Source organism: Coenobita brevimanus, chromosome 14, assembly GCF_032717465.1.
Source record: "Coenobita brevimanus isolate Jiangsu-jjx chromosome 14, ASM3271746v2, whole genome shotgun sequence".
Lineage (NCBI taxonomy): Eukaryota > Metazoa > Arthropoda > Malacostraca > Decapoda > Coenobitidae > Coenobita > Coenobita brevimanus.
In genome coordinates, this window is record NC_136967.1 from 1317077 (window position 1) to 1332500 (window position 15424).

General features: G+C 43.7%; 1 protein-coding gene across 1 annotated transcript in view; it reads right to left on the reverse strand.

The window, feature by feature from the left end:
• Positions 1-1243: 1243 nt before the first annotated feature.
• The window catches only part of LOC145417749 (corticotropin-releasing factor receptor 1-like), a 23937-nt gene continuing 9756 nt past the window's right edge, over positions 1244-15424 (reverse strand). Inside the window, exons 5-11 of the mRNA XM_080286359.1 lie at positions 9682-9811; positions 7962-8118; positions 7375-7505; positions 3934-4010; positions 2757-3278; positions 2157-2292; positions 1244-1696 (exon numbers count right to left, since the gene is read on the reverse strand). Coding sequence (XP_080142485.1) covers positions 1244-1696; positions 2157-2292; positions 2757-3278; positions 3934-4010; positions 7375-7505; positions 7962-8118; positions 9682-9811 — 1606 coding nt within the window. The remainder of the gene's footprint in view (positions 1697-2156; positions 2293-2756; positions 3279-3933; positions 4011-7374; positions 7506-7961; positions 8119-9681; positions 9812-15424) is intronic.

A 15424-nucleotide genomic window follows, 5' to 3' on the forward strand; every position in this document is an offset into this window, starting at 1 on the left:
CCCCGATAGCTGAGAAAATTCCTCCACCTTTCGTTAGTCGATCAACCCTACTACATTCCACCTTGATTAGCATTTCAGCGTCCACTCTTCCACTTCAGCCTGCAGTCCTGTAATCCATCGTAGTTCACCTTCTAAATAATACTTTGTTTTCGCCCAGCGGTAAACATTCAATGTACTGTACTGTCTAATGTCCCCTCCCCCTTTATCTATTTATTTTTATTACTTTTTTAATCAACTCAACCACAGCCTTTCATTCTATCTAATCCAGCTTCCAACCTTGTCAGAATTATAGGGTTTTCGTTTCACCTAAGACCCTTAACCCCTTTCAGCTCAGTTAAATGACACAGCATAGTTAGACTGGAGAGTAGACTTAACAAGACACCAACGAGACTCATTCCTATATTGTATCTCCACGCATCGTATCCCATGCAACCAGAATCTCATAATTTGCCTTGGTAAGATGAGGAAGTGGACCAGTTCTGACGGATGAAAACTACACAAAAACGAAACAAAACAAGACACTAGCCATTTTACAGTGTTCATTCTCAGTTTTTAATCCCAGTAAAAGGACCGGTCAATACTATTTTTCCTACATCATCCTGCATTTTATATTATCCAGTATAAGCTAGAAGTGATATGGTTAATGGAGATTAATTTAACCCCTTCAGTTCGAGAAATACTTAGCAGAATAAAAGTCGCCTTGTGATTGTCTTCCTCTGGCTGAAAGGGTTAATGCATCTCTAAGCATCAATTCTCTCTCTCTCTCTCTCTCTCTCTCTCTCTCTCTCTCTCTCTCTCTCTCTCTCTCTCACACACTACAAAGATAGGTTACTCAGAGGTACAAGATAACCGATTACATTTTATTACAAAGACAAGTATATTTCGTAAACACACAGACAAAACGGGAGATAATAGGCCTACCTTTGAGAGAGAGAGAGAGAGAGAGAGAGAGAGAGAGAGAGAGAGAAGGCTATATATAACATCACTATACACATAATCCAGAGTGCAGGTTCCTAACATTTACTACACCCTGATAAAATTAAATACGCAAAAATATCACTAACAAGAGCAAGAAGAAAGCAAACATGCATCACTCACATCATATTATTTTGCTCAACAAGTGGGGGAAAAAAAAAAATAGAACGTATAACAGAAAACACTTCCATGATCGAAGAAAACGGAAAATAAACAAAGAAAAACGTATATCGGGAATGGATTCAACATGGCGGGTACATGGACCATCTCAGACTTCAGTGGTTTCGATATCTGGGCTCATGAGGCTGTGGCTGCTGGTGGGCGGGATCTGGCAGAGGTGGTGGGAGGTGCTGGAGAGGTGGGCGGAACTGGGATAGTGGGTGGGACTGGGGAGGAGAGTAGGGTTTGAGTAAGCGGGATTTGTGTAATGGGCGGGGCTGGAGGAGTGGGCGGGGCTTGAAAAATGGGAGGGACTAGTCATGTGGGCGGGGCTTGAGAAGTGGGAGGGGCTGGAAAGATGGGCGGAGCTTGAGAGGCGGGCAGCGCTAGTTTGGCGGGATAGGCTTGACTCCAGGACCAGGGTACAGGTTCGGCCGCTCCTTCTTCGACTACTGGAGCGTCTTGGCCCGCTGTGTCTGACGCGGTACTGACGCCACCGTTTCCTCAGCACCTCCTGCACCTCGCTGTTCAGAAAGCAGTACAGCACCGACACGAAAACGCCCTGTGCAGCATCAGGACGGTGACGGCGGCGAGTTGGCAGTAGAGCGAAGAGGGCGAAGGACACCAAAACAAAATAAACCAGTGATTAAGAACTGCAGCAGTACCTACCTTAGTACGAGTATGTACGACAGTTTTTCAAGTTTTATGGTATCTACACACTGAAATCTTGCGAAAAGTGTAATAATAAGAGCACTGAACCTCCAAGTTGGATTGTACTTTAGTCAAAAGAATAAAATCAAATACACTTTCATTTCTTCCATTTTCTCGTCAGCCTCTCAAAAAAAAAAAAAAAAAACTCCCTCTGTTCTCACCAACACAGCATAACAATCTGACCTCTTAAGCTGGATTTTTTTTTCTGTATGTGCAATATTGTGTGACTGGACTGAGAATAATGAGTGTGTGTGTGTGTGTGTGTGTGTGTGTGTGTGTGTGTGTGTGTGTATGTGTGTGTGTTCCCCTACCTGTGATGACTGCAATAGTGCGTTGGTCAGCATGTAGGCTCCCTCCAGGTCTCCCTTGTCGCCTGGGTTGACGGCAAAGAGCAGGTTGGTGATGCCCAGGAGCGGGAACAGCACGATGGTCGCACGGATCGCCTTCCTGAAACACCGTGGCCTCGTTAGCGGTCATTCCAGGTCGTTGGTGGCTATATCAGGTCGTTTGTAGCTATCACAGGTCGTCATAGTTATCATAAGTCGTTAGTATCGCACCTGGTCGCGTTGATGTCTTACCTGAGACTCCAAGACCTAATTAGTAGTCACGTCAGGTCGTCAGAGAATTTATCAGGGCATTAACAATCATAATTAGTCGTTAGGAGTCATCAAAAGAGGCTAATTAGTTTTTGGTAGACTTATCAGGCCATTAGCAGCCATACCAGATAATTAGTGGCTATATCAGGTCATTAGGGAGGAGTGGATCTCATTGTTAGGATCAGAAATGTTTGGAAACTTCTTAGTTGAGGAAATTTTTCGCAAGAAGTGACGTAAGAAGAGAGATTAGTTTGGGTCAGCCCTATTCTCGAGGGTCCGGCAACAAACAACAGGGCTGGTCTAGGCTATATTTACCTGATATTAAATTCAGGTCGGTTTGCAGCATAACCGACGGAGGGATAGTGCTGGACGCTGTTGGTGTGGCTGCTTCGAGAAAGCTGACGGTGAGGGAGGCGTGGATGGTCATGATTTGAGCGTAGGGAGGCGTGGTTGGAGCGTGGAGGGACTTGGCTCAGTGGCTGGCGAGGGGGAGGGGGGTAGGGCTGCGTTCTGTTTACGTTCCGCTCGTTCGTGGAGGGCGAATCCGACTTGGCGCAGCGGTGGAAGAGAAGAGGGCTACCTTCTCGGCTACGAACGCTGCTCTCCGAATCCGACTGGGTGCTTTGAGTGCTACAGCTACTTAAGCGTTGTCCAAGCACACTCTTCTTGCCCTTATAAATCCGTGGCGATCCGCAGGGGCTCTGATCCAAGGAACCGGTGCTGCTGGAGGCGTTGGTGGCGAGTCGGCGTGAGTTGCGGTGGATCTGCAGGGTGTATCGGAGTGGCCTGTGTCTGTGTTTGCCAGTGTCGCGTCGGCGTGTGTCCTCTTCGCTGTTGCTGCCAGGGGGAAAGTAGATGGAATGAGAGAACAACTGAGTAGACGGAATGAGAGAATAATTGATCCGTAGTCACCATGAAATGATTTTGCTGTGTGCTAGACTATGGGGGTTATGATGTTAATTCTGAGCTATGCTACACTAGTTTGTACACCACTAATACAGTATGCTAATCTACCTGAATATACCACATCCTTTCTATCTATCAGTCAGTCTGTATGTATGTATGTATCTATGTATCTATGTATCTATTTATCTGTCTGCTAATCAACCAGTCTAACTATCCATCTGTCTATCTATCTACCTATAACTACAATATATTAGCCTACTGGAATTACAAAATAAGTATGAACAGCACTAGATGGCTGGATATACCACATAAAATATACCAGTACACCAGTCTACTAATCATACCACAAAATCCAACTTAACACATCTATAGAACTCCACGGTACAGTAAGTTAGCGTGCAGTTCCTTCTTCAACCTCTCATAATCATTCTCCATCTCTGAACGATTTAATCCAATTTAGGGGAGAAGTTAGAAGTTAGAGGAGGGTTAGACAGTGCCTCTCTCAACACCTTCCTTACGAGAGGCCTGTCCTAAGTTAATTATATCGTCTGGAGTTTGCATGAAGAGAGTTTTAAGATGTTCTTACCTCGCCTCCCTCGCCTCTCCCGCCTTCAGCTTCGTCACCAGGATGCGGATGATGTTGACTAGGAAGAGTAGGTTCATCTGAAAGTCAATAGATGGAGTAGATAGTTAGATAGATAGACAGATAGATAGATACATAGATACATATATACATACTGTAGATGTGTGGGTACGAGGCTATTTCGATCCTACATAGATACAGACTTTATCTATCTATCTGTCCGTCTATCTGTCTATCTGTCCGTCTTTCTCTCTTTCTACCTATCTGTTCGTCTATCTATCTATCTATCTATCTGTCCGTCTATCTGTCTATCTATTTATTGGCAGAGAAACAGACAGACAGATAGATAGACTGACAGACAGACAGACAGATGGACAGGTTATGTGGACGTGCATGAAACAATGAATGCAGAAGACTTATAACTAGACAGACAGAGATTAACAGATAGATAAACAGAAAGACAGATAGATAGACAGACGGACAGACAGATCAAGTTACGATTCTTTTTTTTTTTTAACCCTCTACAGCCCAGCGTCACCGAGCGGGAAAGCCTACGGTCTGAATCCACGAACTTCGCGACTACGAGCTCGTAAGGGAAGGGTGGTACGCAACATGGCACGTGGAGCAAGCCTGGGTAACTTACGAGCTAAATGAGGTTGATATGGTTTGCCAAGAAGCCTCATAATTTAATACCGTGTTCCCTGTATGGTATAATTAGCCCCCCCCCTCTCTCTCTCTCTCTCTCTCTCTCTCTCTCTCTCTCTCTCTCTCTCTCTTCCGGGAGATTACGGAATCCCTCTTCCTTAGCGATTTTATTCTCCTCAAGACTTCTCAAAATCTAAGGCGTAATAAGGAAAAATAAACAAAATAGAGATAAAATAAAAATGACTCCTCAAAATCTAAGGCATAAGTAAAAATAAATAAACAAAATAAATAAATACATAAACAATACAAGAATAAAACAAGAAAAAAAAAATAGCCGAAGAAGAGACACCGAAGTTTCCCATGCCAACACAAACTATCCGTCAACGCGCTTTTCTCGGCATCGGCGCCCTTAACAACATCGTCCCCTTTCCTAGAATGCGCGGAGGGGAGGACAGGGATTATAGTTTGAGATGAGGGCAGGAGACAATAGCACCAAAGGAAGGATTAACTTGGCTCATTTCGCATTTAACTTGGTCTAATATTATTGTCGTCTCTCCATCTTGAATGCCGAGTTCTGGCAGTACATTAACGCTAGAATACGATGCCATACTCATTTTACTCTAACCTGGCCTAAAATTGCCGTCTCCCCACCTTGAATACCGAGTTGTGGCAATAGATTAACGCTAGAATACTATGCTATACTCATTTTACTCTAACTTGGCCTAAAATTGCCATCTCTTCGTTTTCGCCGATATGTAACACTAGACAAGCACTAGAATATGATGCTAGTCACGAAGAAGTGCTATGGAGAGAATGGAGAGAGAGAGAGAGAGAGAGAGAGAGAGAGAGGAAGAGAGAGAGAGAGGAAGAGAGAGAGAGAGAGAGAGAGAGAGTATAGTGAGTGGGCAGGTGGTGGAGTGGTATAGTGAGTGGGGGTGTTCGGCTAACCTTGTGTTCCAATACCCTTGTGATTCAATTCCATACGTTGGTGAGAGGGGGAGAGTGAGAGGGAGGGAGAGAGGAAGGAGGAGAAAGGGGGTAGAGAGGGGGGAGGGGAAGGGGAAGGAGTGTATGGGGAGAGGGGAAAGGTAGAGAGGGGAGGGAAGGAAAGGGAAGTGAAGGGAAGGGAATGGAAGGCCAGGGTAGGGTAAATAAAGTTAGTGAGGGCAGTATCTCTCTCTCTCTCTCTCTCTCTCTCTCTCTCTCTCTCTCCCCTCCCCTTACCCAGTTATCTCTCTCTCTATTTCATGCCTCTGTTTACTCTTCTTTATTTCATTTATTTACCTTTCCTCCTTCTCTCTCTCTCTCTCTCTCTCTCTCTCTCTCTCTCTCTCTCCCTGGCAATGTTTTTCCTTTTTTTTTTTTGTTCTGCTTTGTTTTCACTGCCCCTCTCTCTCTCTCTCTCTCTCTCTCTTTCTGCTTCTCTATCTTTATACTTTTGTTTCTTTTCTTTTTTCTTCTGTCTTAGCTTTTCTGTCTATCTGTCTATCTACCTATCTTCTCCCCCCCTCCTCTCTCTCTCTCTCTCTCTCTCTCTCTCTCTCTCTCTCTCTCTCCCTCCTCTCTCTCTCTCTCTCTCTCTCCCAATTCATTCCCGTTTTCTATGCTCGCTGTAATGCCTGAAATAAGGGGAAACCAAATTAAAAAAATAAATAAATAAATAAAATCAGAACGTAGTGGGGAGATTCCAATTTTAAACAATTAACGGATTTACCCGTCTCTGGGGAGGGGAGGGGGAGGGGAGAGGGAGGAGGGGAGGGAGAGGGGAGGAGGAGGGGGAGGGGAGGGGGGGAGAACAGAAAAGATGGAGACTTGTTTACGTAATGGAAAAAAAGAAAGAGTATGGTAATTTGTCTATCTATCTGTCTGTCTATCTATTTATTTACCTCCCTATCTCTCTGTCTATCTATCTGTTTATCTGTCTATCTATCTATCTATCCATCCATCCATCTATCTATCTGTCTATTCATCCATCCAACCATGCATCCATCCAACCATCTATCTATCTCACCATCTATCTACCTGTCTATCTATTTGTCCATCTTCCCAAACATCTCTCTCTCTCTCTCTCTCTCTCTCTCTATCTATCTATCATTAATAACGAACCGAAAAAAATTATATGCATGGCGTGTGAATTTTGACCAAGTAAAAAAAAAAATTTATAATGACCACTATTTTGACTTTTGACTTTATTTTTGAACTCTAGACGAACATATATGAAAAATTAATGAAAAAAAAGATCATTGACACCTGAATAGTTAGTTGTAATAGCATGTCGAATTAGGCTGTTAAAGGTGATGTAACGAGGGGGTTAAGGATACGGGATTAATAGTATTGCTCCCCTCTCCCCTCCCTCTCCCCTCCCACAAGAGAGGGGAGGGGGAGAGGAGAGGAATGGGAGGGACAGTGGAAGGGGAGAGAGGGAAGGGGAAGGGAGGGAGGTAGTGAAATGAGGCGTGTAACATGCGTAGAATTTTTAGCCACCTGCCTGGGTGAGACATTGATTTGGGTGGGGAGAGTCACATTACGCTACACATATTCTTTTATTCTCTCTCTCTCTCTCTCTCTCTCTCTCTCTCTCTCTGTTATCTATCTATCTATCTATCTGTCTGTCTATCTATCCACCTTGTATCTCAGGTAAGCAAATATCAAGGGAAAAAGAGATACCTACTGTATATATTTCGTAGTCTGTGTCTTGAATAATATTTTTTTAACTGCTCTTCCTCACTCATACCCATAAGTTTTCTCAGTCCTCAAATTCTCTCTCCCTCTCTCTCTCTCTCTCTCTCTCTCACCCACCAGCAGGGCAGTAATCATGGGCGCCACCAGGATCCATATATAGGGCAGGTTCCCATAGCCCCTCCAGCAGTGGGCGGGGTGGTGTACGCCCATCACGCTGCACCACCACACCAGGAACACCAGCGGAGCACCTGGCCACGAAAAACACCGTCAAAAACAAGAAAAAAGCAAAATAATGACATAAAAAGACAAGATAAAACAACACAGCATAAGAGGACATTATAAAAAATCTATCTATCTATGTATCTATCTGTCTATCTGTGTGTCTATCTATGTATCTATCTATCTGTCTATCTTGGAATGCTTTGAACGCTACTTTAAGATGCAGGGATAAAATATTCGTGTACACCTTGAGTTATGCTGGAATAAGTAGACTAAATTAAAGTGTTACGTACCCCATCCTATCGTGCGTGTTACTTATCCCATCCTATCGTGTTACTTATCCCATCCTATCGTGTTACTTATCCCATCCTATCGTTACCTACCCCATCCTACCGTTACCTACCCCATCCTATCGTTACCTACCCCATCCTATCGTTACGTACCCCATCCTATCGTGTTACCTACCCCATCCTACCGTTACCTACCCCATCCTATCGTGTAGTACAAGGGGAAGGGAGGTCTGGCGGGGAGAACTCTTGCAGTGAGGCGTGTATGCAGAAAAAGTCCTTCCACAAACATCCAGTTGATTGACGCCATTTGTGTGTACATTCTCAGTGCCAGCAGACTCTTGCATGCCCAGTCCTTTCACGTGAAAAAAAGAGAAAATATAGAGTTAGACAGAAAACAGAAGAGAGATAGATGGATAGAAAGGATTAAATAATTGTTGGAGACGTAAAAGAAGTGATAGATAAATAGGATGAAAGAGATAATTAGCGATATATATGGTTAATTTGGGTATCTTGGACATACTCCATATTCCAAGATGGCGTCGTTCTCCATCTCTCTCTCTCTCTCTCTCTCTCTCTCTCTCTCTCTCTCTCTCTCTCTCTCTCTCTCTCTCACTTCCCAATCACCCGTCCACCGTCACTTTACGCCCTGTCAAACCTTTTCACCGCATCACTTCTTCCCTGAGTGAGCCAAATCCTCGTAATTAAGACATATGGCAGCAGCAGTAGCAGTAGTGGTAGTAGTAGTAGTAGTAGTAGTAATGACAGTGGTAGTGAGAATAATCATAGTGGTAGTATACTGCAGTCTACCATTCTCCTTTCGGGGAATAGGGAGGGAGGTTGAGAAACGTTTGTATAACCAGGCAGTGGAGCCGCCCGTTTATGTCAGTGCCACCAGGTGAAGGAGCAACAGACAAAGCAATAAATAAAAAGATCTAGGAAGTCTATTCATGTTATTATTATTATTATTATCATCATCATCATCATCATCATCATCATCATCATTATTATTATTATTATTATTATTATTATTATTATTATTATTATTTTCTTTTTACTCTAACTCAGTCCTTCTGCAGCTTATTTCACGTAGCTCAGTGGCGGAAAAAGACACTACTACGGCTCTACATCCTTTCCCATAGCACTTCTTCGTGACCAGCAGCCCAATACTAGTCTTTACCTATTTTTACAACTCAGCATTCAAGATGGAGAGATGGCAATTTTTAGGCCAGGTTGGAGTGAAAGGAGTATAGTGTAGATTAAATTTCTAGTCACGAAGAAGTGCATGGTGTCACCTAGGACCAAGTGTATAGCGGATCCAGGTGCGTGGAATTAAGGGAGTCACATAAATTTGCTAAGGGATATTCTACCTACCTGAATTATTGGCCGGAAACTAAATACAGGTAGCCTCTCTCTCTCTCTCTCTCTCTCTCTCTCTCCGTAGTCACCCATCCCACCATATACCCACTTACCTACCTGCCTACCTACCTACCTACCTACCTACTTACAAGCCCATCTTACCTACCTACCCCCTATCCTTTCCTTTACCTCATCAATATACCTTAAACTTACCCTTAAAAACAGCACTGAAAGGACTGACAGGTGTGTGGCTGTTTACCTACCTTTGTACTCCTTTTGCATTCGTCTTTACCTGTCTTCCCACCTGGCTGGCTATCTACCTTTCTTTCTAAATATCTAAGCTGTCTATTTTTCCAGCTGTCTGTGCTATCTTTCTAACCTGTCTTTATATGAAGCTGTCTGGCTATCTAAGTATCACCAGCATCACTACACACACACACACACACACACACACCACGTCCCTGTAGGAGAGTGTGGTGCTGTGTGTGATGAAGGGCACACACACACACACACACACACACACACACACACACACACACACACACACACACTCACTCACCACGTCCCTGTAGGAGAGTGTGGTGCGGTGTGTGATGAAGGGCTCCGTAATGACCAGCATCACCACAAACCTCACGATCAACGCCATCACTAAATTCCGATGCACTCTCAGTCGCTCGCACTCCAGGGTCCTGTTGAGGGGGTTAGAGAGGGGGGTTGTTAGAGTTATTGGAGGGATTTGTGGGGGGTGGAGGGGTTGAAGTGGGTGCTGGAGGGTTGGTGGAGAGGCTAAGGTGGGGGTTGGAGGGGGTGGGAGACTTTTGGAGGGGTTGTGGTGAAATTTATGGCACTATGGCTAGGTGCAGGGGGTGGAGGGGTTGGTAGGGTGAGTTGGGAGAGCTAGTGGGGTTGAGAGGGAGTTGGCGGGGTTGAACAGCAACAATAACAATAGAAATAATACCACCACCACCACCACCAATAATAATAATAATAATAAGCGTAAAAATGGGACCAACTGGACGAAAACACAGAAAAAGAAGTGTCGCAAGAATTCGATACTGCGAGGATTTAGGTAGCTTTCCCCTGGGCCCAAGGACTTTGCACAAAAATATTAGGACCAAAAATATAAAAGCTGTATTTATCTCGCAATAGGACGCCAATTCGTTTTAATAGGACAAAGGCTGCCATACTGGGGGATTCGTGTGAGAGGGGGATATTCTGGAAAATATTACTTTCCCCTCGACTTCGTTTATTTTGTGGATGTATTGCCAACGTATGGTCCAGATTGCGCTGTATATACATCTATCTATCTGCCTATCTATCTATCTAGCATTATTATTTAGCAACAGAAGAGACTGTTCTACCCTACATACATTGCAAGTAGTTAATCAAATGAAGCACCCGGCATGGAAGACTTATGCAGGAGGGAAGGATGAGCTGAGAGTGTGAGGGGCCTGAATGAAGATGAGATCGAGTTAATAATATATCTCCTATTTTGTACTCCTTCCCTTCCACACGACTTCTTCGTGACTACCATCGTTCGTCTCTCAGCACTGAAGACGGAGAAATAGCAGTTTTACGCATAGTTAAAGCAGACAGAGGAACATAGTTTTAAAAATGCCGAAAGGGGAATGTTTTGGTGGGTTAGTTCACTCTCTCGCCGCTACGCAACAGTGGCGCTGCGGAATGGATTTTTTTTAAATCCCTTTCTCGTTCTGCATCAAAATTTAGCTGTGTTTTCTTTATTCTTTTGAGAGAGAGAGAGAGAGAGAAAGAGAGAGAGAGAGAGAGTGATTTAGAGCTAGTGTAAGGTATCAGGTTCTACTCTGAAGCCGTCCTTAGGTTTCTTATTGCCTTCGTTGTCAGTTCACACATCACTGCTACCATACTACCATTACTACCATACTACCATTACTACCGTACTACCATACTACCATTACTACCATACTACCATTACTACCATACTACCATTACTACCATACTACCATTACTACCATACTACCATACTACCATTATTACCATAGTACCATTCCTACCTTACTACCTTACTACCATTACTACCATACTACCATACTATCATTATTACCATACTACCATTACTACCATACTACCATTACTACCATTGCTACCATACTACCATTGCTACCATACTACCATTGCTACCTTACTACCATTCCTACCTTACTACCATTACTACCATACTACCATTGCTACCATACTACCATTACTACCATACTACCATTGCTACCATACTACCATTGCTACCATACTACCATTGCTACCATACTACCATTACTACCATACTACCATTGCTACCATACTACCGTTACTACCACCACAACCAGCTATAATTAGAGGAGGGAAGGTGGTGAAGGTAATGTGGTGGAATTATTTAGTTATTTCTGCCCTGCCATACCTTTCTCTGTTTTTACACCCGCTCTGGCGATGGGAGAGCGGGTGTGTGATGTTCTGAGCGGCGTGTGTGTGTGTGTGTGTGTGTGTGTGTGTGACAAATTAACCCTAACAGTTCTTGTGTGTGTGTGTGTGTGTGTGTGTGGTAACAAAATCACTCAATCATTTCTGATCCGATTTTAACCGGACTTGGAGGAAATGTTGAAGATCAGCCAAGGGATAAACCTACTGCATTTGACAACTATGTGATGAAATTTGGAGGGTAATATGTCGAAGGTCGGGGTCAAAGGGAAAAGGTCAAATATTAGGCCATTAGAAGAGTTAGTGGACGCGGGTCTTGCACAATTTGAGGGTTAGAGAAATTAAAGAGAGCTCTAACCTGTGTCTCTCTCCCTGTGTAGCTCGAAGCAGTAGAGCAAATAATGAAAGTAAGCTCTAACCTGTCTCTCTCTCTGTCTCTGTCTCTGTCTGTCTCTCTCTCTCTCTCTCTCTCTCTCTCTCTCTCTCTCTCTCCCCACGCAACATTTCCACCTATAATGGATCATCTGTAAACGCGATTTTTTTTTTTCTTTCTTTTTTGGCGCGGGGAATGGCGGGGGAGCGTTCGTTGGCGCTGAAAAATGGACTAAAAGCGGTTGTGTTTCCCTCAACGAACTTTTTGAATTAACGGAAAACTCCTCCACTGTTTTTCTTTTTAAATCACGGGGTTGAAAAAAATACCAGTTGGAGTCATCGTTTTATTTATTAACGAATTTAGTGACTCGTTTTTATTTTTGGTTTATTTTAATGATGCTCCGACCAGGTGATTTTAATTTAGATATTTCTGGAACTGGAGGGGTTAATTGTGGCCCTCATTAACCCCTTCATTACCTGCGTCTGTGGTGAGATGGGATTATTAGATAGTTTTAAGATCATTTTTCTGTTCGTAACTGTGATTTATTTTTGCACGAACTGAAAATATGGACAGTTTTTAGTCTTCCATTTCTCTCTCTCTCTCTCTCTCTCTCTCTCTCTCTCTCTCTCTCTCTCTCTCTCTCCCTCTCTCTCTTTCGTAACTGTGATTTATATTTGCACGAAGAGTTGGAAATATGGACTGTTTCTACTTTTCTATTTCTCCCTCTCTCTTTCTCTCTCTCTCTCTCTCTCTCTCTCTCTCTCTCTCTCTCTCTCTCTCTCTCTCCCTCTCTCTCTTTCGTAACTGTGATTTATATTTGCACGAAGAGCTGGAAATATGGACTGTTTCTACTCTTCCATTTCTCCCTCTCTCTTTCTCTTTCTCTCTCTCTCTCTCTCTCTCTCTCTCTCTCTCTCTCTCTCTCTCGTCCTGTCCAAAATTGATAACAGCAGTGATGGATTTCCTTTCGTAACCAGGAATTGTTTGTCTGATCATGGAACGCAGGACAGGGCAAGCTTCTGATGTCGTTTGAATCATACTGCAAAAGATTACCTGAGACGGAATAGGGAATAAATCGTAAATATCCCTAAGAAGAGGAGGAGGAGGAGGAGGACGAAGAAGAGGAGGAGGAGGAGGAGGAAGAAGAAGATGAAGAAGAAGAGGAGGAAGAGAAGGAGGAGGAGAAACAAGAATAACAACCATAACCGCAATAACAGTGAAAATAAGAACAAAAATAAGCCGAAGAAGAAAATGAAGGAGGTGGAGGAGGAGACGAGGAAGGCAGAAAGAAAGGAAGAAAAGAAAACGAAAAAGAACTTGGCCATTTAACCTCTCACCTTCTTCCTCATTACCCTGTCAGCCCCTCCCCGCGGATTTTTAGGAAAACATAAAGTCAATTCTATTTCAGTTCGCGGCCAGACACAAATTGCCACCAGCCTACGTTACATTTCCAGGTTTTTCGTCCTTTTGCAGATTATTTCACGTAGCTCAGTGGCAGAATGAATGCTACAGCCCCACATTCTTTCCACAGCACTTCTTCGTGACTGGCAGCATATTCTAGTGGTAATCTGTTTTGACTTTTTGCATATTATTTCGCTTGGCTCAGTGGTAGAATAAATGCTACGGCTCTCCATTCTTTCTAAAGCACTTCCTCGTGACTGGTAGCATATTCTAGGGTTCACCTATTTTTAAAACTCTGCATTCAAGATGGGGAATGGTATTTTAGGACCAAGATAAAATAAAAAGATGCACAGGGTATATTACCGCCCCCTTCTCCCCCTTGCGCGAACACGCCATTCTCAAACTAAGCTATTAAAAAGTTCCAAACGCTATTGTGTGCGGGGATGGCCGAGAATATTTACACGGGAGAATATTACACTTCTTTGTTTCATATTTACAGCAGTGAAAATAGCGGTTTCGGAATACTCACTGCTGCGAAAATAAAGGCTTTTAAAAATGCATCGCGGCGAAATTAAAGACGCCTGAAAATTTACCGGGCGGAGAAATTTAAGCGTTTTGAAATTTCGCGCCGACACAATGACTTCTGGAAATTTACGCGCCGAAAATTACACCCGTTTAAAATTGAACAGCCAAAGCAATCAAGGCTTTTGAAAATACGGGACAAAGAAAATGGTGCGCTTTTTTGAGAATTCAGAGCAGTGAGGGGGCGGTCATATGAGCATGTAATTAATTTATTTTCGCTGGCGTTGAAGATTACGTTGCAGACGACTTTAAGATTTATTTCGTCTGTTACAGCTTAATAATCATCTTGTATGACACAACGTAAACCATATTAATATTAAAGAGATATAAACCGTGGGCGAGACGATACGAGGGTGAAATATGCAGGAGAAATAGCCGAGGAAGGTAGCTACGAATTCTCCCTAGTCAAATGTAAACAAAGGCGGGAGTAACGCTGTAATCAGGGGGCAGTTTTGTAACGGGGTAGCAAATGCGGGTATCGACCGCGAGTTGAATAGAGGTGGGGAAGGGGGAAGAGAGGGTGGAGGGGGAGGGAAGGAGGGAGGGAGAGAAGATGAGAAGAGGGTGGAGGGGGAGGGAGGGAGGGAGGGAGAGAAGATGAGAATATGCAGCAGAAAAATAGTGGGAGGTAAAGGGAAGCGTGGGAAGAGAGGGCAAAGGGAGAGATGGAAAAACGGAGATGAAAGTTCTGGCAGAAATGGAGGAAAGAAGGATGAAGGAAGGGAGGAACAGAGAGCATAGGAAAAGGGAAATAAAAATGGAGGAGGAGAAGGAGGTAGAGTGGGGGAATGAAGAGAGAGGAAAGAAGGGAGACAGGGTGATGGGAGGTAGGAACAAAGAGAGCGAGAGAGAGAGAGAGAGAGAGAAGAGGGGAGATAAGGGACTGCTAATTAAGATGAGAGAGGTAGGTAGGTAGGTACAGTAGGTAGGTAGGCAGGTAAGTAGGCTAGTTAGTAGGCGGGTAGATCAACATACCTCCATTACTACACACACACACACACACACACACACACACACACACACACACACACACACACACACACATCCTCCAACCTCCGCTCCTCTCCGCTGTTCATATTTTTGCTGTTTTCATGTATAGTCTCCATCTCATGCTGTGTGTGAAATGAAGACTCTCTCTCTCTCTCTCTCTCCCTCTCTCTCTCTCTCTCTCTCTCTCTCTCTCTCTCTCTCAAAAACTTCCTCCCCATTCAGTCAAAACCCATTCACCCATTTTTTTTTTTTTTTTTGGTACAGAGCTTAAGTAAAGGTAGAATTAGCAGGCAGGTAAGTAGGAAGGTAGGTTGGTAGGTAAGTAGGTTGGCCGGTAGGTAGGTAGGTAGGTAGGTGGGTAACGTGGAGGATAGATGAGTAGTAGGACAATATTACACAGGTAGTTAGGAAGGTAGGTAAGTAGGTAGATTGATAGGCTAGGTTAGGTTACGTAGATTGGCAGGTAAGAGCAGGTAGAAAAAGGTGGAGTAGGCGCTTCTCTCTCTCTCTCTCTCTCTCTCTCTCT